This window comes from Hylobates moloch, unplaced genomic scaffold (genome assembly GCF_009828535.3).
Source record: "Hylobates moloch isolate HMO894 unplaced genomic scaffold, HMol_V3 SCAFFOLD_4, whole genome shotgun sequence".
In the NCBI taxonomy this organism is placed as follows: Eukaryota; Metazoa; Chordata; class Mammalia; order Primates; family Hylobatidae; genus Hylobates; species Hylobates moloch.
Window position 1 is genome coordinate 42214372 of NW_026652279.1, and position 27981 is coordinate 42242352.

The 27981-nt window shown below is 38.7% G+C and overlaps 2 protein-coding genes across 3 annotated transcripts in view; one reads left to right on the top strand and one right to left on the bottom strand.

The window, feature by feature from the left end:
- Positions 1–2284, top strand: part of CD80 (CD80 molecule) — a 36063-nt gene extending 33779 nt beyond the window's left edge. For both annotated transcript variants that reach the window (XM_058437452.1, XM_032150097.2), the window contains one exon: positions 424–2284. The gene's annotated coding sequence lies outside the window, so the exon portion shown is untranslated. The remainder of the gene's footprint in view (positions 1–423) is intronic.
- Positions 2111–27981, bottom strand: TIMMDC1 (translocase of inner mitochondrial membrane domain containing 1). Its single transcript, XM_032150100.2, has 7 exons — positions 27593–27981; positions 25678–25843; positions 22917–23005; positions 22514–22581; positions 12490–12568; positions 8900–9010; positions 2111–2572 (listed from the first exon to the last, which is right to left on the bottom strand). The coding sequence occupies exons 1-7, from the start codon at positions 27784–27786 to the stop codon at positions 2422–2424; spliced, it is 858 nt and encodes a 285-aa protein (XP_032005991.1). The 5' UTR covers positions 27787–27981; the 3' UTR covers positions 2111–2421.

The following is a 27981-nucleotide window of genomic DNA, read 5'->3' on the forward strand; positions in this document are numbered from 1 at the left end:
TAGGTTGATTTTCATGTACCACATCTTCCTTCTATCCTTTACCGGACTGTATGTAGGCTTATTGAGAAAAGTAACCATGCCTGAAAGCCCCATACATAGAAGAGTGCCTTGATCAAGCATTTGGTCGTTTGGTAATAGCTGGTAATAACTAAACATTTGCCTGATCAATATTTCATGTGACAAAAATTGCCAGAGTAGTTTTAAGTTCTCTCATAATTTAGCTTTCCCTTCACATTCTTCAGCTATCAAGGCTACTGTGTACAAATTGGGAATACCCTTGATCTTGAGATTAAAATGTAAAGAGATTAAAATTAAAATCTTAAATTTATTTATATATTAAATTATACATGTATAAATAGATTTAAGATGTTTTCCTCCTTTGCCAATATAGGGTTTGATGTAATCATTTCTTTGTTTTCTCAGGTCCCACCTCCATTTGCAATTGACCTCTTCTGGGAACTTCCTCAGATGGACAAGATTACCCCACCTTGCCCTTTATGTATCTGCTCTTAGGTGTTTCTTCACTTCAGTTGCTTTGCAGGAAGTGTCTAGAGGAATATGGTGGGCACAGAAGTAGCTCTGGTGACCTTGATCAAGGGGTTTTGAAATGCAGAATTCTTGAGTTCTGGAAGGGACTTCAGAGAATACCAGTGTTATTAATGACAAAGGCACTGAGGCCCAGGGAGGTGACCAGAATTATAAAGGCCAGCACCAGAACCCAGATTTCCTAACTCTGGTGCTCTTTCCCTTCATCAGTTTGACTGTGGCCTGTTAACTGGTATATACATATTTATGTTAGGCAAAGTGCTGCTGGAAGTAGAATTTGTCCAATATCAGGTCAACTTCAGAGACTATCTGATTTCCTAATGTCAGAGTAGAAGATTTTATGTTGCTGTTTACAAAAGCCCAATGTAATGCATAGGAAGTATGGCATGAACATCTTTAGGAGGCTAATGGAAATATTAATTGGTTTTTACCCAGTATTCCATTTTTTTCATTGTGTTCTCTATTGTTGCTCTCTCACTCCCCCATGAGGTACAGGAGAAAGTAGAACTATCCAAAACTAATTTCCTCTGACATGTAAGATGAATGATTTAGGTACGTCAAAGCAGTAGTCAAGGAGGAAAGGGATAGTCCAAAGACTTAACTGGTTCATATTGGACTGATAATCTCTTTAAATGGCTTTATGCTAGTTTGACCTCATTTGTAAAATATTTATGAGAAAGTTCTCATTTAAAATGAGATAGTTGTTTACAGTGTATTTACTAAGCAGTAAGCTATCTTCAAATCTCTAAGGTAGTAACTTTCCATAGGGCCTCCTTAGATCCCTAAGATGACTTTTCCTCCTTGGTACTTCTGGGTCTTTCTGACATCAGCAGAGAACTGGAAAGACACAGCCAACTGCTGTTCATGTTACTCATGACTCCTTTCTCTAAAACTGCCTCCCACAATTCACTAGACCAGAAGTGGATGCAACTTAAGCTGGGATAATCACATTATCATCTGAAAATTTGGAGTTGGACAGCAAAAGAAGACAACATTTCTCAAATGCACATCTCATGGCAGCTAAGCCACATGGCTGGGATTTAAAGCCTTTAGAGCCAGCCCATGGCTTTAGCTACCTCACTGTGCTGCTTCACAAACTTTGCTCCTGTGAAAAACTATATTCTCAGTGTAGGGCAGAGAGGTCTAACACCAACATATGGTATTAGCAGTGTTTCCCGTATTGACAGGAATACTTAACTCAGTAATTCTTTTCTTTTCCATTTAGTGACAGTTGTGATGACTATGTTTCTACTCTAAGTAATTCCTGTATTCTACAGCAGATACTTCGTCAGCAATACTAAGGGAAGAAACAAAGTTGAACTGTTTCTTTAATAATGCTGATCTACTTTTTGTTGAATTTGTATTTTATTTCAAGTGCCAAAGAAATCATCTTTGTTCATTAAGATGAAACCAAACACTACTACACATTTACACTCACACTGCTTCCAGGACCCAAGGGTTTCACAGACCATTTGCCTACCTGGTTCTTTCCTCTCCTCCTTCCAGTGACTTCTAGAATACCCTTTCAAAGGACCACATGAATATACGAACTGTAAAATTCAACTTTAATCTTTTGCGAAATGTTTTATTTACTGCTTAAAATCTAGGTGGGTGGATATATTCATGTATGTGTATATTGATAGATTAATACAAACATGAATATGTATTTAAATTTAAGGATAAGTGAAGTGAGAGTACGACAGCCCCATTCTTAGTTAAAAAGAAAAGAAAAAGACAAGAGTAAGCCACTGCCACCACAGGTACCAGCACTTACATTTGTCAGCAGGCTGACCAAAGAGTGGCTTATCGGCATTCAACAGACATGGCAGCATAGCTCCCTTCAACTCTCCAGTGAGTTTCAAGTTCAGAGCACTTTCAGTCCTTGTCTTGTTTATCTATTACTGAAGGGTTTCTAGGAAGGTTTAGCAGTGCTTCAATTTTCTTAGCATCATTCTCAGGTTCATTTTTCTGTAAACTACTTTCAATTTTCTCAGGGAGGTGCTCAGTAACTTGTAGTCTGTCTTTCCTGTAATCAAATAAAAAGGATAAATCAAATACTGCCCCATTTCTTTAGTTCTTACAGATTTAAAACAAAAATGGTAGCATTTGTCTTTTCCTCTCTGCTTTGGTATAGCAACTTAGAAGCAAATACTGCTCCCTGCCCTTCAAATACAGTAACTTTCTTCTCTCTCCTAACCTCACAAGCCAATTGTGATTTCCACATTACCATAATGGATACCGTTGTGGTGATGGCTCTGATCCATAAGATATTCCTAGTATGCTGGGTCCTAGAGTTCTCACAGGAGTGATGTGTGGGAACTGACACATTTTGTGCTAAGGTGTGAAGGCTTGAAATCTCGCTGTCCTCTTGCTCCCAGGGCTGGGGGAATGTAAGTACCCTGCCACTCTCAAACTCTGTGACCAGACCTTGTAGGAACTGGACAAAGGCTATAACAATGGTAATCCTAGGTAGAGAAAAGTCAGATAGAACAACACTATAGATTTATATTTATGAAGAGTTAAAAACTAATTTCCAAATAATAGATCAGTTCTGTTTCTAAATCAAGTATTAGTGTCTTCCTTAAGTGATTATCGGGGTTAAAGTTTCTTCTCAACTCTTCACAGATTTGGTCATTTGTTCTTCTATATCTCTATGTTCAGTTTTCTACATTTTCTGCTCATTGAGGCAATTTTTTTTGACTCTCAATTTGTTTGATTTTCCTGTATTATTTTCAAGCGAAGAAGTAGGCACATACAAGACACTTAAACGTTTATTAACTCTCCTTAGAAATATCACACACAAACACACGCACATATAAACACACATACGTGTATATGCTATACAATTTTGACACTTTCATTCTGCCAAAGTATTCTTTCATTACTATGATTCAAGTTGTTTTAATCCATCTTTCTTAAAATTGATACTAATAATTGTACATATTTATGAAGTACAAAGTGATATTTTCATACATATACAATGTGTAATGATCAAATCAGGGTAATTAGCATATGCATCACCTCAAACATTTATCATTTCATACTGTTGGGACCATCCAAATATCCTCTCTTCCAGCTACTTGAAAATATACAATAAATTATTAACTATAGTCATCCTACAGTGCCACAGAACACTAGAATTTATGCCTCCGATCTAGTTATAATTTTGTATCCATGAATCAATCCCTTAAATCTCCTCCTTATGCCCCTCCCTGTCCCCTCCCCAGCCTCCAGTAACCATAATTCTACTCTTTACTTCTACGAGCCCATTTTTTAGCTCCCACATGAGCAACAGAACATGCAGTATTTATCTTTCTGTGTATGACTTATTTTACATAACAATGTCCTCCAGGCTCATCCATGTTCCCACAAATGACAGGATTACATTCTTTATTATGGCTGAATAGTATTCTATGGTGTATATATACCACATTTTCCTTATCCATCCATCTGTTGATGGACACTGACGTTGATTCCATACCTTGGCTATTAGGAATAGTGCTGCAATAAGCATGGGGGCGCAGATAACTCTTTGATATGCTGGTGTCTTTTCCTTTGGATAAATACCTAGTAGGGAAGATTGCTGGATCTTACAGTAGTTCTATTTTTAGTTTTCTGAGGAACTTCCATACTGTTTCTATAAAGGCTGTACTAATTTGCATTCCTACCAAAAGTATATGAGTTCCCTTTTCTTTCTACATCCTTGCCAAAATTTATTTTTTGTCTTTTTGATAATAGACATTCTAATTGGGATAAATATCACTCCAATTTCCCAAACTGTCCCCAAACCACATTTCATTGTGGTTTTGATTTGCATTTCCCTGATTAGTTATGTTGAATACTTTTTCACATACTTGTTAGCCACTTGTAGGTATTTTTTGAGAAATACAAGTTTCCCCCAAGCTCCCCCGCCCACTTTTTTTTTTAAAGAGACAGGGACTCTGTTGCCCAGGCTGGAGTGCAATAGCACGATCATGGCTCATGGCTGCCTTGAATTACTGGGCTCAAGGGATCCTTTGGCCTCAGTCTCCCAAGTAACTGGGGCTATAGGCATGCACTACTGTGCCTGGCTAATTTTCTTTTGTCTCATTCTGTCACTCAGGCTGGAGTGCAGTGGCGCCATCTTGGCTCATTGCAACCTCCACCTCCCAGGCTCAAACAATCCTCCTGCCTCAGCCTCCCACGTAGTTGAGATTACAGGTGTGCACCACAATTTTTGTATTTTTAGTAGAGATGGGGTTTCACCAGGTTGGCCAGGCTGGTCTTGAACTCCTGACCTCAAGTGATCTGCCTGCCTCGGCCTCCCAAAATGCTGGAATAACAAGTGTGAGCCACCGTGCCTGGCCTCCAATGCCCTTTATTTCTTTTTCTTGCCTAACTGCTCTGGCTAGGATTTCTAATACTATGTTGAATAAGACTGGTAAGAGTGGGCATTCCTATTTCATTCCAGTTCTTTGAGGGAAAAGCTTTTCACTTTTCCCTGTTCAGTATGATATTAGCTGTCAGTCTGACATACATGGCCTTTATTGTACTGAGAAATAGACCTTCTACCCCTAACTTTTTGGGAGGTGTTATCATGACGGGGTGTTGAATTTTACCAAAGGCTTTTTCTCATTTATTGAGATGATCATATGGTTTTTGTCCTTCCGTTTATATGATGTAACACATTTATTGATTTGTGTATGCTGCACCATCCTTGCATCTCTAGGATAAATCCCACTTGTTCATGATGTATAATCTTTTTTATGCACTCTTGGATTTGGTTTGCTGGTATTTTGCTAAGGATTGTTTTGTAGAATACATTGGCCTGTAGGTTTTGTTGTTGTTGTTGTTTTCTAATGTGCCTTTGTCTGTTTTTTGTTATATAAGGGTAATGCTAGCCTTGTAGAATGAGTTTGGAAGAATTCTCTCATCTTCAATATTTCGGAATAGTTTGAGAATTGGTCTTAATTCTTCTTTAACTGTTTGGCAGAATTTAGCAGTGAAGCCATGTGGTCCTGGACTTTTCTTTGTTGGGAGACTTTTTATTACCAGTTCAATCTTGTTACTTGTTATTAGTCTGTTCAGGTTTTCTATTACTTCTTGGCTCAATCTCGATAGATTATAGGGGCTCAGGAATGTATCCATTTCCTGTAGCTTTCCCAATTTCTTGGCATATAGTTGTTTCATAATAATCTCTAATGATATGACTATGTCCATGGTATCAATTGTAATGTCTTTTTTGTTTTTCTACCTTAATTGGGTCTTTTTTCTTAGTCTAGCTAGTGGTTTCTTGATTTTGTTTTCAAGAAACCAACTTTTCATTTAGTTCTTCTTTCGTGTTTTTGTTTGTTTGTTTTTAAGTCTCTATTTCACTTAGCTCTGCTCTGATCTTTTTATTTCCTTCTACTGATTTTGGGTTTAGTATGTTCTTGCTTTTCGAGTTCCCTGAGGTGCAGTGTTAGGTTGTTTATTTGAAATATTTCTACTTTTTGATGGAGGCATTTATTGCTATAAACTTCCCTGTTAGTGATGCTTTTGCTGTATCCCATAGGTTTTGGTATGTTGTGTTTCTATTTTCATTTGTTTCAAGAAATTTTTTAATTTCCTTCTTAATTTTTTCATTGACCTATTGGTTGTTCCGGAGCATATTATTTAATCTCTGTGTATTTGCACGGTTTCCAAAGTCCTTCCTGTTACTGATTTCTAGTTTTATTCTGCTGTGTTCTGAAAAAATATTTGATGTTATTTTGATCTTTAAAAATTTGTTGAGACTTGTTTTGTAGCCTAACATATGGTTTATCCTGAAGAATATTTCAAGATAAGAAAAATGTGTATTTTGCAGCTGTTGGATGTGATGTTCTGTAAATGTCTGCTAGATCCATTTGATCTATAGCACAGTTTAAGTCTGATATTTCTTTGTTGATTTTCTGTCTAGATGATCTGTCCAGTGCTGGGAGTGTGGTGTTGAAGTCCCCAGCTATTACATTAGGGTTTATCTCTCCCTTTAGCTCTGTATTATTTGTTTATATATATATATATAATATATATATATATTATTTGTTTATATATATATATATGGATGCTCTGGTGTTGGGTGCATATATATTTACAGTTGTTGTTTCCTCTTGCTGAATTGATCTCTTTACCATTATATAATGACCTTGTCTCTTTTTATAGTTTTTTATTTAAAGCCTATTTTATCTAGCATAAGTATAGCTATTCCTGCTCATTTATGGTTTCATTTGCATGAATTCTATCCCTTTACTTTCAGCCTATCTGTAACTTTACAGGTGAAGTGAGTTTCTTGTAGTCAGTATATATAGTTGAGTCTTTAAATTTTTTTTATTCATTCAGCCAGTCTAAATCTTTAATTGGGGAATTTAAAGTGTTTATATTCAACATTGTTATGGATAGGTGTGGATTTACTCCTGTCATTTTGTTAATTGTTTCCTGGTTGTTTTGTATAATCTTTGTTCCCCTTTCTTCCCCTCTTATTTATTTTCACGGATGGTGGATTTTTGTAATTATAAGGTTTGATTCCTTTCTCGTTCTTATTTGTGTATCTGCTCTACCAGTGAGTTTCATTCTTTCATGTGTTTCCATAATGGTAGTTACCGTGCTTTTGCATTCAGATGTAGGAGTTCTTTAAGCATTTCTTATAAGGCAGTCTAGTGGTGATAAATTCCCTCAGTGTTTGCCTGTCTTGGGAAGACTATTTCTCCTTCATTTTGGAAAAATAGCTTTGCTAGGTATAATACTCTTGGCAGGAGGTTTTTGGGTTTTGTTTGTCTGTTTGTTTGTTTTTTCCTTTTAGCACTCTGAATGTATCATCCCATTCTCTCCTGACCTGTAAGGTTTCTGCTGGCAAATCTGCTGTTAACCTGAGGTGGGGAGGTAAATGGTGGCAGCGGGCCCTGGATGAGCCAGTCTTCAGGGGGTGCACGTGGCAGCTCAGCCACTAGAATTGGCAGGGTTGCCAGTGGTGGAAGACTCCAGGTGAATGACCTTAGAATGGCCTTAGCCAGCCATTCTTAAGCTTTTCCATCTCAAAATCACTGATCTCTAAATCACTGACAAACGTCTGCAGTTTTTAATTTTTCATTTACTTTTCTAATTTTTTTTTTTTTTTTGAGATGAAGTCTTGCTCTGTGGCCCAGGCTGGAGTGCAGTGGCACGATCTTGGCTCACTGCAACCTCAATGCTTTTCTTCTCATATAGCACTTATGTCCTTGGATGATGGACCTACAGCTCTTAAGAATTTCCGTGTGTGTGTGTGTGTGGTTAGCAGAAATGGAGGTTTCAAATGAAAACACTGGAAAAAAATGATTTCTCATCTATCCAATTATAATACCAAAACAGCAACAGCAGCAGCAGCCAATGCTGTCTTAGGTACCCAGGAAGCTGAACTAGTGAGAATCATTTGTACTCAGGAGCACTAGATGGCAGCCTGTTATATTCATCTTACATATTGAATCTGTGCAAAGTCAACTATCAGTCTGATTGCCCTATCCCACAAATTGCATCCCAGGAGATGGTTAGATGCGACAGGTAAAAGTTTTCATGTTCCTCGGTGGCATTCAGTGCATGAACAACCACTGTCCACCTAATTCTTCTGTGTCTACAGCAAGAAATAGAATCTTTGTGGAGATTTAACATGCTGTGTCTTACTTACATATGTATGCAAAAAAAAAAAAAAAAAAAGATGTCACTTTTTTTCTTTTTTGAGGCCGAGTCTTGCTCTGTGGCCCAGGCTGGAGTGCAATCATGGCTCACTGAAACCTCCACCTCCCAGGTTCAAGTGATTCTCCTGCCTCAGCCTCCTTGAGTAGCTGGGACTACAGGCACATGCCACCATGTCCAGCTAATTTTTGTACTTTTAGTAGACATGGGGTTTTGCCATGTTGGCCAGGCTGGTCTCGAACTCCTGACCTCAAATGATCCACCTGTCTTGGCCTCCCAAAGTGCTGGGATTACAGGCGTGAGCCACCCTGCCCCGCTAAGGATGTCACTTTTTAAGTAAGCCAGGTAAAGCTCACTCCTTGGTGAATATTCCCTTTAGGTAATTTCCTATGCAGTTAAGAACATAGGAAAAGAAAAAACATGCAAGCAAGTAATATTTACACCATTTTAACTTAAAAAGATATCCAAAGAAAGATCTTCATTAAATTAAAACTAAAATTAATGTCTTTCATTTTTCCATTCTCCTTAAATAGATTAAAAGACAATGTACAGTATGAGTTGAAGGACTCAGTAAAAATAAACTCTTCTTTGAATTGAGTGGCAATTTAGAGTACATAATTTTAACAGAGCACCACTATATAAGGCCTGGGGCAAGACAGCCAAGATTCCCTGGGCTCAACATGTTCCTTACCACTCTTCCAGTTTTAGCTCATGGAGTGCCTTTCGATCCTTCTGTTTTCTCTCCTGAACAGTCTCACCAGAGTACTTCTGAAATGCCATCAGCAGGCCTCCAACAGGAGTGCTGAGAAGAAAGGAGAGGGAAAGCTTAGGAAAAAAGAGTCATTAGACCTTGCAACATGTGAGATTCACCTTAGTGTGAGCAACACCAGGGCCACTTGTTCACTATTAGGTATAGGAACATTTGAGAATTAAAGTGTCCCTGTCAAATAAAGAAAAACATTGAGGTAATCTCTTCTTTGGTCTGAACAACAGAGAAAAACAATCACTACAACCTCCTAAAGTTAACTGATATATAATAAAACAACAGATCTAGAAACTGGCTGTTTTTATGAGGAATGAGAAATAAATCAAAACAAAGAGGAAAAAAAATACATATTTATGACAAGTTCTAGTAAGTAGCCCCACACCAAAGATTTCTCAGAAATGAAATTTCTAGTTCAGAATGGCACCAGCTCCTCTAGGAGACAGGAAATGTGGAGGGCATTTTTGGTTGAGGGAGGGATGCTACTGGCTTTTGGGGGTGGGACCACCAAAATATCCTAAAGTTCAAGAGTCTGGCGTAACTGTCTCACCCACAATGCCAATAGCAACCCATTGATAAACTGATTTAGATAATTACTATTATAGTGATGAAGAGAGTTTGGTTCTTGTGTTCTCAGACTAAAAGTATTTGACCTTCATATACCTTAAATTTCCTCCAGCTACAATTTAAGTAACCTCATACTAATAACTATTTTTGCTAAGTGGAAGCAACATAAATGTTCACTGACAGATGGTTAAAGAAAATGTAACATACACATACAATGGAGTATTATGCAGCCTTAAAAAAAGAGGGCAATCCGTCCGACAGGCTACAACATAGATAAACCTCAAGGATATTATTATGCTAAGTAAAATAAGCTAGTCACAAAAGGACAAATAGTGTATGATTCCACTCATATGAAGTATCTAAAGTAGTCAAAATCTTAGAAACAGAAAGTAGAAATATGTTTGCTGAGGGCTGGAGGGTATGGGGAGGGGAAATTAATTTTTAATGGATATACTTTCATTTCTCAAGATAAAAAAGTTCTAGAGATCTCATGCACAATGTGAATATACTTAGCATTTTTGAACTATACACTTAAAATATGATTAAGATGGTGAATGTTATGCTATGTGTTTATTACAATAAAAAACATTTTTGTTGCTAACTCCTACAACTTTTCCCTTCGAACCAAACTGGTATATTAACACTACAACAAAAGTAATGGCAGCAGTAGATTATGACATGCTGATTTTATTTAATTCAAATAAAAAAATCATTAAATCTATAGCATTACCTTCTCCTTCAAAGGAGGTAGACAAAGGGGTGAACAGGTGGAGGACGAAGGTAGCACTCTTCTAGTCAGACAAATACCAACTAATAAAGACAGAAGAACTGACAGAACTAGCTTATCAACATTTACAACCACCTTTCTAGTAACCAACCGATTACAGCATGGGTCGTCAATGGATCATTAAAAACACATGATGAAAAGATAGCTGCAGAGCAGGATATTCAGTTTCACCCTCCAGGTTACTAATTAATCACATTGGGAAAAAGATATCTTTGCAATGGAGACACTGAAGAGATAACATCTTAACCAAGTGTGGTAGGCAGAATTCTAAAGTGGTCCCTCCAAATATCCTGCCTAATCCCTCAACTGTGAATATATTATGCCCATGATTGTATTATCTTACATGGCAAAATTGACTTGAGAAATGTAATTAAGGTTACTAATTAGTTGAATCTGAGGTAATGAAAAAGGAGATAGGTATCTGAATGAACACTCAAAAGCAGAGTTTTCCCTGGCTGGTGGCAGAGTAGAAGTTGAAGATTCGAAGTATGAGAAGGAGTTAATGTGCTGTAGCTGGTTTAAACACAAAGGGGCCCTGGGAGAAGAAACGTGGGTGGCCTCCAGGAACGGAAAATAGTCTGGCTGACAGCCCGCAAGGAAACAGAGACCTCAGACCTCAAGGCACAAGGAACTAAATTCTTTTTTTGTTTTTCCTCTTTTTTTTTTTTTGAGACGGGAGTCTCACTCTGTCGCCCAGGCTGGAGTGCAATGGTGCGATCTTAGCTCACTGCAACCTCTGCCTCTGCCTAGGTGAAGGGTATATGGGGTTCAAGCAATTCTCCTGCCTCAGCCTCCCGAGTATCTGGGGATTACAGGCATTTGCCACCATGCCTGGCTAATTTTTGTATTTTTAGTAGAGACAGCATTTCACCATGTTGGCCAGGCTGGTCTCAAACTCCTGACCACAAGTGATCTACCCGCCTCGGCCTCCCAAAGTGCTGGTTTTACAGGTGTGAGCCACTGTGCCTGGCCACAAGGAACTAAATTCTGTCAACAACCTGAATGAGCTTGGAAACAGATTCTTCCCCAGAGCCTCCAGGTAAGAGCCTAGCCCGGCCAATACCTTGACTTTGGCCTTGTAAAATCTTGAGCAGGGAAACCCAGCCAGACTTATAATCTACAGAACTACAAGGGTGTTGTTTCACATGCAATACATGCTCAGTTTGTGGTAATTTGTTGCACAGCAGAAAACCAATATATCAAGTAATTAAAGTTAATATTACTTATAATGGGTGACAGAATATCTCCTGATGTGATACATGAGAATACAACTTCACCTATGTTGTATTCCTGACAAAAATACATTAATCTAATCATGATGGGATGATTAAACAAAATGGAGAAACATGTAGGCATTAGGATGATAATTGAGGAGTTTTTAATATAGACCCTAACTTAGATAGATGTGTTGAAACAATGTTTACTGTGATAATTGTATTATGATTTCATGGAATAGTATTCTTCATCCTGGGAGATACATGCTGATATATATGGGGGTGAAGTATCATGAGGTCTCAAACAGTTTAGCCAAGAAGCAAAGAGAAAGAAAAAGAAATATATTCACATCCCACACATATACACAGATATGGAAAACATCACCAAGGCGTTAACAATTGGTGAATCTAGGTGAAGGGTATATGGGGTTTCAATGTACTAATTCATTCAACTTTTCTGTAGGTTTGAAATTGTTCAAAGTAAAAAAGTTGGGGAAGAACATTTTTTAAAAATGTATTAAGCAAAACAAACAAAATCCTACTAACAATTTTTGCAGAATATGCGTGTTAACTGTTTTTTGTTCTTTTTTCCCTGCTCCCATAAATACCTTTGTTCAAACTATAGTTTCAGGTGTTAGCAATATTTAAACAGTTTTATCTGGTAAAAAGGCATTTTGAATAAGGGCCCTATCTTAGATAGTTGTATTGAGTCAATGTTATTTATTGTAATAACTACTAAGTAAAATAAACTATAAATAAAAACTGTAAGTAAGATAAACTATTGGGGTAGAATTAGGATGGACAGTCAAAGCTACTGCCAATGCAAGACTAGAGATCTTTTATAGATTCTAAGGATTAAATTTGTTCTTTGAAAATAAATGGAACTTTTTAATAGGCAAGGCATTAATGAAAATTGTGCCAATTTAGAACCAGACCATGTTAATGCTTACCCCAGCAAGGCTCCAATTATACCACCAGCCACCAGGCCACGCAGGCCTATGTTTATTCTAAAAAGACTTCCCGTGACAGCTATTTAAAAACAAGAAAGGCAATATTAAATCATCTTTAAAACTAGAATCCTATTTTAAAACTTTCCTTCTATAAAAAGGGCACAAATCCCTAAGTGAGCTTTCTGAATCCAATGTTAATATACTACTACAGCCTATACTTCCTGAATCTAAAATGCCAACACAGGTAGCTTCCCATCCACTCTGCAGATTCAAAAGAAGAAACATCCCTTCTACAAAAATAAATCTCCAATATGCTCTATGGATCCATTCATTCTGCTTCATTTTTGTCCATCTCTCCTTAAAAATCTGAAAATGTTTTTCCCCTTCTCTTTCTTTCTTCTTTCTTCAAGGAAAATAAAAAAGCAAAAAACCTTCACTAGCCCCTCCAGTTTGTGCCTTCCCCTAGACTCACTCTCTCTGTACTGCTACACGGCACCACTCAGGCGGGGCGACAAGCAAGCAGCATTTGGCCTACAATGCTACCTGGTGCACAGAAAGACGTCTTTCCTTTCTGCTGGGACTGTGCATCAATCATGCTCATTCATTTTCCTTTCTCTATGCACAATGCAACTAATGCCATCTAAGGTGGTAACACTTTTTAAATAATAACATTTGAGGCCAGGTGCAGTGGACACCTGTAATCCCAACACTTTGGGAGGCCAAGGCAGGCAGATCACTTGAGGTCAGGAGTTCTAAGTCAGCCTGGACAACAAGGCAAAACCCTGCCTCTACTAAAGATACAAAAATTAGCCGGGTGTGGTGGTGCACACCTGCAATCCCAGCTACTCAGGAGGCAGAGGCACAAGAATTGTTTGAACCCCAGAGGCGGAGGCTGCAGTGAACAGATATCGCACCCCTGCACTCTAGCCTCAGCGGAAGAGACTCTGTCACAAAAAACAAAATAAATAACAGCTGAGGTTTATATTTTTAAGTACTATATATTCATTTTTTAAATTTTCAAAATTAACAAGAATCACAATCACCTTTAATCCCATTACCCAGAGTCAGTAATAAGTTAGTCTTTTTTTCTGATCCTCCAAACAAAATAAAAAAAAAAACAAAAAACAAAAAACAAAAAAAACAACTGGGGCCGGGCACAGTGGCTCACACCTGTAATCCCAGCACTTTGGGAGGCCGAGATGGGTGGATCACAAAGTCAGGAATTCAAGACCAGCCTGGCCAAGATGCTGAAACCCCGTCTCTACTAAAAATACAAAAATTAGCCGGGCATGGTGGCACACACCTGTAATCCCAGCTACTCAGGAGGCTGAGGCAGGAGAATCGCTTGAACCTGGGCGGCAGAGGTTGCAGTGAGCTGAGATTGCACCACTGCACTCCAGCCTGGACAAAAGAGCAAGACTCTTTCCAAAAAAACAAAACAAAACAAAAACACAAAAACTGGGGCCATGGTGTACATACTAAATTTTTTATTTTCACAGAACATATTATTAAATTCTGTATCACTAAGTTTTCTCCCACCTGGTTCCACTGCATGGAGGTACCACAAATTTTTGTCTAACACTTAGATTTTCTATTTATAGATATTTTAAATAAAGGTATGATGATAATCCCTCCACAAATAATCTTTTTATACATTTGATTGTTTCCTTAGGACAAACTCACAGAAATGAAATTTCTGGGTCAAAAGGTATAAGTATAGACATTTTTAAGGCTTTTGACTTAAATTACTAAACTGCTATTCAAAAAGGATGCATAAACTTACTTTCCAAATAAAAGTATGCAAGTAATCTAGTCTTCTGCATTCTCTTAGTTTATTTTTTCCAATTTGATAGGCCAGAAGTGGTATGTAATTTTTAAGTTGCATTTCTCTGATTAGTAGAGAAAAGAAGTTGTTTTTCCCTAGGTTTACAAGTTATTTGTGGTACGTCTGTGAATTACAAATTCATGTCCTTTGTCCAATCTTCAACTGAGCTATCCTTTCTTTTTGATGTATTAGGGCTTTTATCCATTACCTGCACGTATTATTATTTTGGCATTGTTTACATTTAATGTCTTCTATAGTATTTACGACATAGATAAGTTTAAAAATTCTATGTGGCCAAAACTGTGTTTCCTGTTTCCTAGTTTCTTAGTTCTTATGCTTAAAAATATATACAGTTGATAAACATGAGTTTGAACTGTGCAGATTTACTTACACCCGATTTTTTTTTCTTTTTCTTTTTTTTTTTTTAGACAGAGTCTCACTCTGCTGCCCAGGCTGCAGTGCAATGGCACGATCTTGGCTCACTGCAACCTCCGCCTCCCTGGTTCAAGCTATTCTCCCCCACCTCAGCCTCCCAAGTAGCTGGGACTACAGGTGCACACCACCACACCTATTTTATTTTTTAGTAGAGACGGGGTTTCACCATGTTGGCCAGGCTGGTCTCGAACTCCTGATCTCAAGTGATCCGCCAGCCTCGGCTTCCCAAAGTGCTGAGATTACAGGCATGAGCCACCATGCCGGGCCACATGAATTTTTTTCAATAAATATATTGAAAAATGTTTTGGAAATGTGCAATAACTTGAAAAAACTCACAGATAAACTGTCTAGCCTAGAAATATCAAAAAAAATTAAGAAAAATGTATCTCTAAGTGCATAAAATATACGTAGATACCAATCTATTTATGTGTGAAGCAACTGTTTATGTTATTGGTAAGGCCTCTGGAGAATAGCAGGCCACTAGTAGTTAAGTTTTGGGGGAGTCAAAAGTTATATGCGGATTTTTCAACTGCACAGGGCAGAGGTCAGCATTGCTCTTGTGTTCAAAGCTGTTTTCAGTGTTGTTCGAAGGTCAGCTTGTATATGTACACATTTATATATCTTCCTACTCAGAAATCAGGGACACATTTACTTCTATATTTTCCCTAATCTTTCATGGACGTTTTTTACATAAGCACCATAATAAATGTTAACTAATTTTGTTGTACTGAATGTAGTTATAATTTCTTTCCAACAGTTAATAACTGTTCCAGCCCATGAATGATCTATTCTTAAACCACAAATGTGAAGTATCACCTTTACTTATTTGTGTGTGCTTGGTTTTGTTCCTGACCTTTGAATTCCATTCCACAGATCTACCAATACCTCACTGTCCTCTTTATTGTAACTTTATATAGATTTTAATTTTACAGTTGCAAGAACCCCTCATTATTTTTTTCTGAAATGTCTGCTATGCTCTTATAATCAGTATTTTAGATATGATTTAGACATTGTATCAAGTTCTTTTTTTAAAAAAACCCTGTAATATTGATTTGAACTGCTTTCAATTTATAAATGAAGTAGAAAAGCTGGGCGCGGTGGCTCAAGCCTGTAATCCCAGCACTTTGGGAGGCCGAGGCGGGCGGATCACGAGGTCAGGAGATCGAGACCATCCTGGCTAACACAGTGAAACCCCGTCTCTACTAAAAATACAAAAAAAAAATTAGCCGGGCGTGTTGGCGGGCGCCTGTAGTCCCAGCTACTCGGAGAGGGTGAGGCAGGAGAATGGTGTGAACCCGGAAGGCGGAGCTTGTAGTGAGCCGAGATCGCGCCACTGCACTCCAGCCTGGGTGACAGAGCGAGACTCCGTCTCAAAAAAAAAACAACAACAACAACAAAAAAATAAAAAATAAAAAAAATAAATGAAGTAGAAAAATACTGGGTTAACTATCAACTGTTTCCCCATTTTTATGACTTGTAATTTTCTCCAGAGAAGTTGTACATTTATTCCTTATTATATTACCTTCTTAATACTATTATTAAGAAAATTTTTTACTTTTCAAGTAACTGCTGAAATATAAAAAGGCTATTTATATATTTACACTTTACTGACTAGCAATAATTTTTCAAGTCAACTTTTAAAATATTACCTACAAATACAGACAATTTTGCTTCCTCCTGTCTAAAAGCACTGCCTTTTTCCCCTTCTGTGTTAATGTATTTTTAACAGTTTTATTGAGGTATAATTTACATAACACAAAATTCATCTAAATGTACAATTCAATAATTTTTAGTAAAAAAATGTAGTGGCCCGGCACAGTGGTTCATGCCTGAAATCCCAGCACTTTGGGAGGCCGAGGCGGGCCGATCACGAGGTCAGGAGATTGAGACCATCCTGGCTAACATGGTGAAACCCCGTCTCTGCTAAAAATACAAAAATTAGCCGGGTATGGTGGCATATGCCTGTAGTCCCAGCTACTCAGGAGGCTGAGGCAGGAGAATCGCTTGAACCCGGGAGGTGGAGGTTGCAGTGAGCCGAGATCGCACCACTGCACTCCAGCCTGAGCAACAGAGCAAGATTCCGTCTCAAAAAAAAAAAAAAAAAAAAAAAAAAATTTAGTTGCATTGCTATATTATCATCACCAAAATCCAATTTTTAAATGTTCCATCATTACAAAAAGATCCCCCATGCCCATTTGTGGTTACTCCTGGTTCCCAGTCTCACCTCAATCCACTAATGTACTTTCTAACTCTACAGATTCGATTATTCTGGACATTTCATATGAATAGAATTATACAATGTGAAGTCTTTTGTGTCTAGCTTTTTTCACTTAATGTTTTTGAGTTTTATTCATGTTGCAGCATGTATCAGTTTTTTACTGATGAAAATATTCAAGTGAATGGACATATCATATTTTATTTACCCATTCACTAGTTGATGAATTTATGGGTTCAGTTTGAGGCTGTCGAGAATAGCACCACTATAAAAATTTATATATAGGTCTTTGCGTGGACATGTTTTCATTTATCTTGGGCAGATTCTAAGACACGGAATGGCTGAGTTGCACAGTAAATTATGCTTAACTTTTTTTTTTGAGATGGAGTCTCGCTCTGTAGCCCAGGCTGGAGTGCAGTGGCACGATCTCAGCTCACTGCAAGCTCCGCCTCCCAGGTTCACGCCATTCTCCTGCGTCAGCCTCCCAAGTAGCTGGGATTACAGATGTGCACCACCATGACCAGCTAATTTTTTTATTTTTAGTAGAGACGAGGTTTCACCATGTTGGCCAGGCTGGTCTCAAACTCCCAACCTCAAGAGATCTGCCTGCCTCAGCCTCCCAAAGCGCTGGGATTACAGGCATGAGCCACCACACCTGGCCTTCCAATGGTTTTCTTAATTCATTTGGATTTTCTACTTGCAAGATGTTGTGGTTACCCTCCAGAGACAATAAACCCCCCCACCCAAAATTTGAATCAGATATTGAGATGCCAAAGTACCAAGAGGTACTAAGAGGATACCAAAAGGTTTATTACACACATAATGAGGCTTTCCAGGGAGAGCAAGGTAAGATCCCAAGCATGTCCCAAAATGACTTGAGAATCTGAAGGGTGACTGACTGGCTTGTGGTTTTAGAAGGTGGGGTTAAAGCAAGAGTTCCCTCATGCAGGCCTGAGCTTGCATGGTTGAAAATTCCTGCTGGTGTCAATCAAGGTAGCACTTGGGCTTTCTTATCAGCTTGTCAAGATGTGGGGCAAAAAGGAAAGGGAGACTTCCAGTTTCTGGTATGGCATGTGAGAGGTTTAGAATTTATCACTTATTCCTAACAACAAGTAAAAAGCTAAACAAATGGAAAAACTGACAACTCTTCTTAGATCCATCAAAGAAGTGAGATCATGGGTAAACTGCTGCCCCAAAATAGGAGAGACAGACAGATAAATACAGAGAATCACACCTTATTAGAGCAGAAACCCACGAGCAGAAGCCTCCATGGAAACCAGTACCAGAGTAGGAAACCTTGACTATAAATGATAAATTGCTGGAAGCTCAGTGTAGAAAAGTCTAAGACCTAAAAACTGTAGGGGGCCCAATCATAGAGGGTCCCCACGCTCCAGGAGCTCTACCAGGTTCTCCCAGTAAAGATCTGAGAAAAATCCCCTCAGGCTTCTGGCAAGGGGGAAGAAAAGTAACCATTTTGAAATATGCCAGAACATTCCGTTATTCTCACCAAGGCCTGCCCTCAAGATAAATGGTTTTGCACAGCCCAACCTATTGGGGTTTTGTCAGAGATTAACCAACCTGGGGAATATCCAAATGCAACTGCTCTAGCCTCCCATGTGGGAGAACGGAAATACCCATTCCAACCCACTGTAGTATCCTGTCCCACCAAAGGAGAGGAAAAAAACTGAAAAGCACTTGTGAAGTTAACAGTTCAGAAGCACAGTCTCACTAAAAGACTAAGAACCTAATCATAGGACTGCAAAACACGTTCCCTCTCCCACATCTTAATACCAAATTACTAAAGACCTATTTACCACAATTCCTTTTTACCCAGGTACATCATGTCCAGCTATCAAGAAAAAAAATTACGAGGCATCCTAAAAGGCAAAAGCAGTTTGAAGAGACCAAGTAAGACTAACAGAGTAAGCACCAAAACCAGACTCAGATATGGTGGGGATACTGGACTTATCAGATGAAGAGTTTAAAGCAACTATGACGAATACACTAAGGGCTCTAATGGATAAAGTAGATAGCATGCAAGAACAGATGGGCAATATAAGCAGAGAGATGGAAATTCTAAGAGAGAATCAAAAAGAAATGTTAGCGATAAAACAAATTAAAAAACCCACTGTAACAGAACTGAAGAATAGTAGACTGGACACAGCTGAGGAAAGAATCCCTGAGCTTGAAGAGATATCAACAGATACTTCCCAAACCGAAAGACAAAGAGAAAAAAGATGGGAACCTCCTCCACCAAAAACAAACAAACAAACACAATAAAATATCCAAGAATTGTGAAACAATTACAAAAGGTGTAAGTGTATTAGAACAACAGAAGGAGAAGAGAAAGCTAAAGAAATCTTTGAAACAATAACTGAGAATTTATCCTAAATTAAGTCAGACAACAAACCACAGATCCAGAAAGTTCAGAAAACACCAAGCACAGTAAATGTTCCTCAAAATTACACCTGGGCATATCATTTTCAAACTGCAGAAAATCAAAGATAAAGAAAAAAATAGTGAAGTATGTGAACACAGGGGAAAGACAGCTAAATAGAACTAAACATAGGAAAATGGCTAGGGAGAACTCTCTAGGGAAGCTGAGGCTGACAAATGATCTAGACTTTGAAAGGTAAGGTTAAGTAGGAGCCGAACAAAATTAATTGTGGTAGTGGGAAAGTGCATTCAAGAAGAGGGACTGATTCACAGAAGGCAAGAACATGCTGGGAAATCCAAGGAGATTGTAAAGTGAAAGCAAAAGAGTGGCACATGGACGCCAGATCAAGAATTGACATTAACGTGACGGGAAACTATAGAAGAATTTCAAACAGAAAAGTGGCAAAATCGTATTCATATTTCAAAAATCTAACTAGGTTACAGGTAGAGCACATCAAGATTAGAAACAGGGACGAGACGATAGTAGCAGTGGGAAAAAAGAAGAAGTGAAAGAATCCATATATATTTAATGAGTATAATTAATAGGACAAGAAGTGGAAAGAGAATGAAGAGCAGAACCATATCATTCCTTGGTTTCTGGTTTTGACTTTTTTTTTTTTTTTTTTTTTTGAGACAGGGTCTTGCTCTGTTGCCCAGGCTGGAATGAGGTGGCATGATCACACCTCACTGTAGCCTCGACCTCCTGGGCTCATGCCATCCTCCCACCTCAGCCTCCTGAGTAGCTGAGACTACAGGCATGAATCACCATGCCCAGATAATTTTTTGCAGAGACAGGGTCTTGCCATGTTTGTTGCCCAGGCTGTTCTCAAACTCCTATACTCAAGTGATCCGCCTATCTTGGCCTCCCAAAGTGCTGGTTACAGGCGTGAGTCACTGTGCCTGGCCTGGTTTTGACATTTAACACATGACAGAGAATGTAACAGCAGGAGCAAGTAAGAAAGTAAAAGTGGGAAGACAAGACCCATGTAAAAATGCTTGCAAATTTAAAAATGAAACAATCTGGCTGCTCTAACGCTATTAATGCCTATTTCTAGTTTTGTATTTTAAAAAGTTTTCATTAAAATGTTGTTTGAGGATCAGGAAAAACAACTAAGATACTAGGCTTAATACCTGGGTGATGAAAGAATCTGTATAGCAAACCTCCATGACATGCATTTACCTAAGTAACAAACCTACACATCCTGCACATGTACCCCTGAAGTTAAAATAAAAGTTAAAAAAAAAAGTTTAAATTGTGTATGTGTTTTCCCATGTGTGTACACATATACAGAGAGAAGAGGGAGAGTGCATGCAGTAGCAAGAAGATAAAGCAAGTTGTCTGACTTAATTTAGGATAAATTCTCAGCATGAATTGTTAACAATGGCTAAATCTCTGTATGTGAAGGATAGAGACTGTTCTTTGTATTATTTTTATTTTGCTATCTTTTGTAAGCTTATTTCCAAAAAAACATTTAAAAACTGCTATGTTCAGGCCAGGCATGGTAGCTCACGCCTATAATCCCAGCACTCTGAGAGGCCGAGATGGGCGGATCACCTGAGGTCAGGAGTTCAAGACCAGCCTGACCAACATGGAGAAACCCCTTCTCTGCTAAAAATACAAAAAATTAGCTGGGCATGGTGGCGCATGCCTGTAATCCCAGCTACTCGGGAGGCTGAGGCAGGAGAATCCCTTGAACTTGGGAGGCAGAGGTTGCGGTGAGCCGAGATCACGCCATTGTACTCCAGCCTGGGCAACAGGAGCAAAACTCCATCTCAAAAAAACAAACAAAAAAAACTTGTGTTCAGAATACATACGTGTGTTGTTGTACATACAAGAATGTACATGAGTTAGTGATTGAGTGTATATGGCAGTTAATCTACCTTTCTGAAATGAATGCTCATTTTAAAATTATTTTTTAAATCTGACAAGTAAAAACTGTACACATATGGTGTACAACATGTTTTGCAGTATGTATATATTGGGGAATGGCTAAATTAAGCTAATTAACCTACATGTTACTTCACATACCATTTTTTTTGTGGTGAGAACACTAAGTGAGACAGAGTTTCACTCTTGTTGCCCAGGTTGGAGTGCAATGGCGTGAACTCGGCTCACTGCAACCTCTGCCTCCTGGGTTCAAGTGATTCTCCTGCCTCAGCCTCCCAAGTAGCTGGGATTACAGGCACCCGCCACCACACCCAGCTAATTTTTGTATTTTTAGTAGAGACGGGGTTTCACCAGGTTGGCCAGGCTGGTCTCAAATCACTTCTGGTGATCCACCTGCCTTGGCCTCCCAAAGTGCTGGGATTACAGGTGTGAGCCACCACTTGGCCAAAATCTACTTTTTAAAAGCAATTTTGAAGTATACAATACACTGTTATTAACCACAGTTACCATGTTTTAAATAGGTCTCTTGAACTTATTCCTTCTATCTAAATGAAATTTTGTATCCTTTGACCAACATCTTCCCAACCCCATATCCAGTCTCTGGTAATCACCATTGTACCTTCTATTTTTAATGCTCATTAAAAAGAAAATACATATATATATACTAGAGGCAGAGAGCTTTAAAATAAAATCCAAGTTCTTACCATAAAAAATCTAGTCCCTTCCTACAGTCCTCACCAATCTCATCTCAAGCTACTCTTCCCCTCACTCACCAGGCTATTATCCTGTTTTTAAGGAAATGTATTGCCTTAGAGCCTTCCCCCTTGATGTTCCCTCTATTTAGGACACCCTTCCTTGCAAGTCTTGTTCCTTCCTATTCTTTGTTATCAGCTCAAATGTCACTTCCTCAGAAAGGCCTTCTCTGACTACCCTGTCCATATGAGATCCCATTGTTCCACCGAATTGTTACTTTCTATCACAACAACCTGTATTATCACATACATATTAGACATTAAAATTCAAAGAAAGCAAGGGCCTTGTTGTTTTGCCCATTGAGTATATCAAGGGTGAAGCACAACACTGTCCATAAACACATTTTGCATCAATGTTGATGAGATGTGATGGGAAGCCAACCAAAGAATTCAGTAGTTCCGATGTATAAGTCCTTACACATTTTCTAAACTATATTTGAGAAGACTGAAAAATATAAACAAAAATATCTTACCTCCTGCAATTACAAAATGGCTTAAGGCATCTTTATTTCGGTATACATTCAGACTAGTGTTCACTGTGCTGGGAAAAAGGGAAGAGAAGGAAAATATAAGATTTAAAGCATATCCCATTTACCTTCTTGAGTGTTATTTTCACTGACTTAATAGATTTAGAAAAGCCTACTATATCAATCCCTGGTTCTAGCCTAGGCCCCGTCAATGTGTTCCAGACATGGTTGTAAAACCATAACTGCACCAGTCTTTTACACAGACAGAAGTTCTTGAAAAAAAAAAAAAAAGGCATTATTAATCACTTTCATGTGGGTATTCAGTTTTCATAACCCCACCTGCTCAAAAGACACACTCCTAAAACAATATCAAGAAAATTCACTATCTCACAATTCAGAGTGAACTTACTTGAATATAGTCACAAACACTGCAGTTCTCCAACCCCAGCGCCAGCCATAACGAATGAAGCCTCGTGTGGCAGCACGATGTGCAGATTGCTAAAGTTAATTAAAAAACTGTGAGGTTCTAAGACACCATCATATTTTCCTTATTCTAGAACTGCAGTAGAGGAATTTTAGCTATGGATTAGTCAGGTACACCCAAACAGATAGAAATACTAGAAAATCTCTAGAAATATTATTCTTTAAGTATTGAGGCTTACATAAAAGTTCCATGTGTAGCCTATCCTATCAGGATATGAAAAATGGTTGAGTATCCCTTATCTGATACTTGAGACCAGATCCCTTATCTGATACTTGGATTTAGGATTTTTTCAGATTTGGGAATATGCGCTTTTAACACTTACTGGTTGAGCATCCCAAATCCAAAAAACTGAAATCTGAAATGCTCCAATGAGCAATTCCTTTGAATGACGTGTCAATGCTCAAAAAGTTTTGAATCTGAGCATTCAGGATTTCAGATTTGTGATGCTCAACCTGTAACGAATTATAAATCTATAGCATAAAATAAGAATCCATGAGTCCCTACTGATAGAAATAAATTATAAATAGATAAATAAATATGTAAATAGAGGGGGAAGGGAAAACACTTCCTTAGAGCATAATACTAACCAATAAATGTACAAAGAATGATAGACTTTAGAAAATGCCCATTTGGCCACCACAGTCATAATTGTTACAGGCAGAATCATCATTAAATGCTAAAACTGCCTGGGTATGGCAGCTCACGCCTGTAATCTCAGCACTTTGGGAGGCAACCAGGGAGGATCACTTGAGCCGACAAGTTTAAGACCAGCCTGGACAACATAGCGAGATCCTGCCTCTACAAAAAAAAATTAAAAATTAGCTAGGCATGGTGCTGTGTGTTTGCAGTCCTAGCTACTTGGAAGGCTGAGGCGGGAGGAAATCTTGAGTCCAGAAGTTTGAGGTTGTGGTGAGCCATGATCGCGCCACTGCACTCCAGCCTGCACTGAGGCAGCAAGACCCTGCCTCAAAAAATTTCAAAAAAAAAAATTAATTAATTAAAAAATAAAAATAGGCTGGGCACAGTGGCTCACACCTATAATCCCAACCCTTTGGGAGGCTAAGGAGGGTGGACTGCTTGAGCTGAGGAGTTTGAGACCAGCCTGGGCAACATGGCAAAACCCTGTCTCTACAAAAAATACAAAAATTAGCTGGGAATGGTAGCACATGCCTACAGTCCCAGCTACTAGGGAGGCTGAGACAGGAGAATCAAGTGAGCCTGGGAAATGGAGGTTGCAGCAAGCCAAGATTGTGCCACTGTACTCCAGCCCAGGCAACAGAGTGAGACCCTGTTTCAAAAAATAAATGAATACATGATTTTTTTAAAAAAATAAAAAAATTATAAATGCTAAGATAGCATTTATAATTTAGAATAGTTTTTAGAGAGTAGAACTATTACAGTTTATAATAGCATTTAAGTAGTAGAAATTTGATGAAAAGCAGGATATTTACATAGTCTCAAAGGAACTAACAAGTACTCAAAATACTTACAAATTACAAAGGGAAAACATAGTAATTTTACAGTGTATAGTTGGCAGAGGCCATCTTAACCAAGTAACTGAAGTAAACATCACCAGTAAAGGGACAGAGATATCATGGGTTTCTAATTTAATTTCAGTTCTAGGGTATTCCTGTCAAAAAACATAGCCTGAATGCAATCATGAGAAACCATCAAACAAACCCAAATTGAGGGATATTCTACAAAATAAATCACCCATAGTCAAGGCCATGAAAGACAAAAACAGAGAAACTCTTCTAGACTAAATGAGACCAAAGCTGCATGACAGGCAAATTCAACACGTGATCCAGGGTCAGATTCTGGACCAGACAAAAAAAAATTTAATTAATTAATTTTTTAATAAGAACTCAAGCCTAACTTCTGAAAAATACATATTTTTTATTTATTTTTAAAATAAATCATACTTTGGGATAACTAGCAAAATTTACAGGTCTTTAAATAAGATAATAGTACTACATCAGTGTTAATTTCCTGATCTTGATTTTATAATTGTGGTTGTATAAGAGAATTTCCTTGTTTTTAGGAAATACACACTGAAGTATTCATTATATCTATAACCTACTGTCAAGTAGCTCAGAAAAAATTAGTACATATTATACAGAGGGAGAATGATAAAACAAACACGGTAGAATGTCAACAGTGGAGAATCTGGATGAAAGGTATATAGGAAATCTTTGTACTAGTTTTGCAACTTTCAAGCCTGCCATAATTTCAAAATAAAAAGTTAAAAATTCTCTGAGCTTTAATATTCTCACAGAAGAACTGATGTACTGATCTAACGATGTAACAAATGAGTTAGCACTCTATAAAGTTATAAATGTTAACCATTGCTTTAGTGTGAGCTCCTATACTCATGGAGGCTTTGTGAATGAGGTAAATATGTTACAGCTGTGCCTTGACGACTTAGCAGGGGATTGGAAGAAATGTATTTGAGAAAGAAAAGCCACAGTGGTGATGCCAAACATGGCTGTTCTGAAGATAAGAGTCTCTCAAACCACATGCGGGCACTTTAACATTAGTACTTCCACTGTTATTAAGTACAGACTTTATTTCTTTACTCTGACACCTTAAAACAACCCTCCATCCCCACAACCTAATTGAATGATTAAGTGTAAAGTGAATTGCTAAGTCAGTGTGCCCCAGATTTCTTTAGATCACCAGTACATACCACAGCATCAAACTGGTTATGATAAATTTCTGCCTGGCTCTGCTCAATGTATTGTCGTTTAGCATGAATAAAAGCTGGTATTCCCCCATACACCCAGCCAATGACGCCTGCTGTAGCTGCCGTCTTACAGATATCAGCAAGTTCCTTTGAAATTCTCTGCTGTTCACTACAACATTAAAAAGACAATGTTGGTTTGGGATTAGTTTATGGACATTGCTCTCCAAGAGACTCTATAATCAGAATTATCCCAAATGCTAACACCACAACATTTTTCATCATAGGTAGAATTCTCAGATGAATTAAACAGTTCAGTTATATTAAAAGGAATGTAAGTCTCAGACAAAACGAAGCTATGCTGTTAGAATTAGGATAGTGGCAACTCCTGAAAAGACAATGACCGGAAAAGGCATAAGGGGAGCTTTTGGGATGTTATAATAGTTGCCATTTCTTTCTGAGTGTTCGGTACAGCTATGTTCAGTTTGTGAAAATTCATTCCTCAGTATACTTACGTACATTTTTTGAAATGCATTTCCTACTCCAATAAAAAGTTTTTTAAAAGGTGCTTTTATTTGATGACTATTACACCCCTAGAAATAGGAAGAATTTGTGAGTTGGATAGAGAGACCAATATTTCCGTTTAAATCTTAAGTTAACTTTTAGAAATCACACCAACTCGTGAGATTTTAGGGCAATGTATTAAAGAATAAAAACGTGGATGTAAGACAAAAAATCTAAATTCTATTTTACTAAATAATTTCATGAAATACTCAGATAGGACTCTATTAATAAAAGCACTGGGCTGGGCACAGTGGCACACGCCTGTAGTCACAGCTCACTTAGGAGGCTGAGGTAGGACTTGAACCCAGGAGTTCAAATCCAGCATAGCAACATAGCAAAGATCCTGGCTCTAAAAATAAACAAACACATTTTTTTTTTTTAAAACGCACTGGGAAAGTTTACTATGCAGTGGGTGGCACATGCCAATCTAAAATAACAAGGAAAAGCTACTATTTAATTCGATTTGTTACTCTCAAATGCATAAGAAGCTAGAACTGCTAATGAAGCTCCCAAGATGTCATCCTGAAACTGCTCTAACAAATAGCCGTCTTAAGTATGAAGTTACTATAAAATAATTGCCCTTCTAGGCCAGGGGCAGTCCAGCCGCGGTGGCTCAGGCCTGTAATCCCAGCACTTTGGGAGGCGGAAGCAGGCAGATCACGTGAGGTCAGGAGTTCCAGACCAGCCTGGCGAATGGTGAAATCCCGTCTCTACTAAAAATACAAAAATTAGCTGGGCATGGTAGTGGGCAACTGTAATCCCAGCTACTCAGGAGGCTGAGGCAGGAGAACCGCTTGAACCTGGGAGGTGGAGAGTGCAGTGAGCCAAGATCGCACCACTGCACTCCAGAGAGCGTGACTCAGTCTCAAAAAAAAAAAAAAAACGAGTTTGGGCTGGCGCGGTGGCTCACGCCTGTAATGCCAGCACTTTGGGAGGCCGAGGTAGGCGGATCGCCTAAGTCCAAGAGTTCAAGACCAGCCTAGGTAACATGGTAAGAACCTTGTCTATAAAAAATACATTTTAAAAAAATTAGCCAGGCGTAGTGGGGCGCGCCTGTAGTCCCAATTAATCGGGAGGCTGAGGTGGGAGGATCACTTGAGTCCCAGAGGCAGAGGCTGCAGTGAGCCGAGATAGCACCACAGCACTCCAGCCTGGGCGACAGAGCAAGACCCTGTTTGGAAAAAAAAAAAGAAAAAGAAAAAAGATACAAGCTTGGGTTACAAATATCAGAACCTCAAATCTAATTTAAAAATGAAGCACACCATCCTGGGTGTCCTAAGGCTGACCCAGGCTGCCAACGCTGCAGGACACCGCTTTCGCAGCCCCCTACCCCACTTCAGACCCTAGGCACTTTTACTCTTTGCCAAACAGCTCCCGGAGGCGGTCCCATCCAGATTCCGGGTAATAGGGCTCTGGGACGACGAGAAGCCGCTTCTGACGCTCCTCAAGGGCTTCCGAATCGGCAGTCACAGCTTCGGCAGCAAAGACTCGGGGAAATGGACACAATGCTCTACAGAGAAAGCTCCGCGGTGCCGATGGCGGCACCTCCATGGCCTTCTCTCGACCTACGGACAAACTTGAGCGCTCAGGACCTCAAGTCCTCCCGGACGTGCCGCGGGAGGGCGTTAAGTGTACGAGGTGAGAAACCGTGCATTTGATCCAGGATAACCCTCTGCCAGAGTGCTCGACACACACGCCTTCAGTCCCTGGCCTCGCTTTGGAGTCCTTGGAAATACAACACAGGAA

What these genes read in the sequence shown, in the direction of transcription:
- TIMMDC1 (XM_032150100.2), bottom strand. Translation starts at nt 27,786, where the DNA reads ATGGAGGTGCCGCCATCGGCACCGCGGAGCTTTCTCTGTAGAGCATTG. An exon ending in CCATTTTGTAATTGCAGGAG is followed by an intron (nt 12,569 to 22,513) that starts GTAAGATATTTT and finishes GTTTTTAAATAG; the next exon opens with CTGTCACGGGAAGTCTTTTT. An exon ending in ATAATTGGAGCCTTGCTGGG is followed by an intron (nt 9,011 to 12,489) that starts GTAAGCATTAAC and finishes CTTTCTTCTCAG; the next exon opens with CACTCCTGTTGGAGGCCTGC.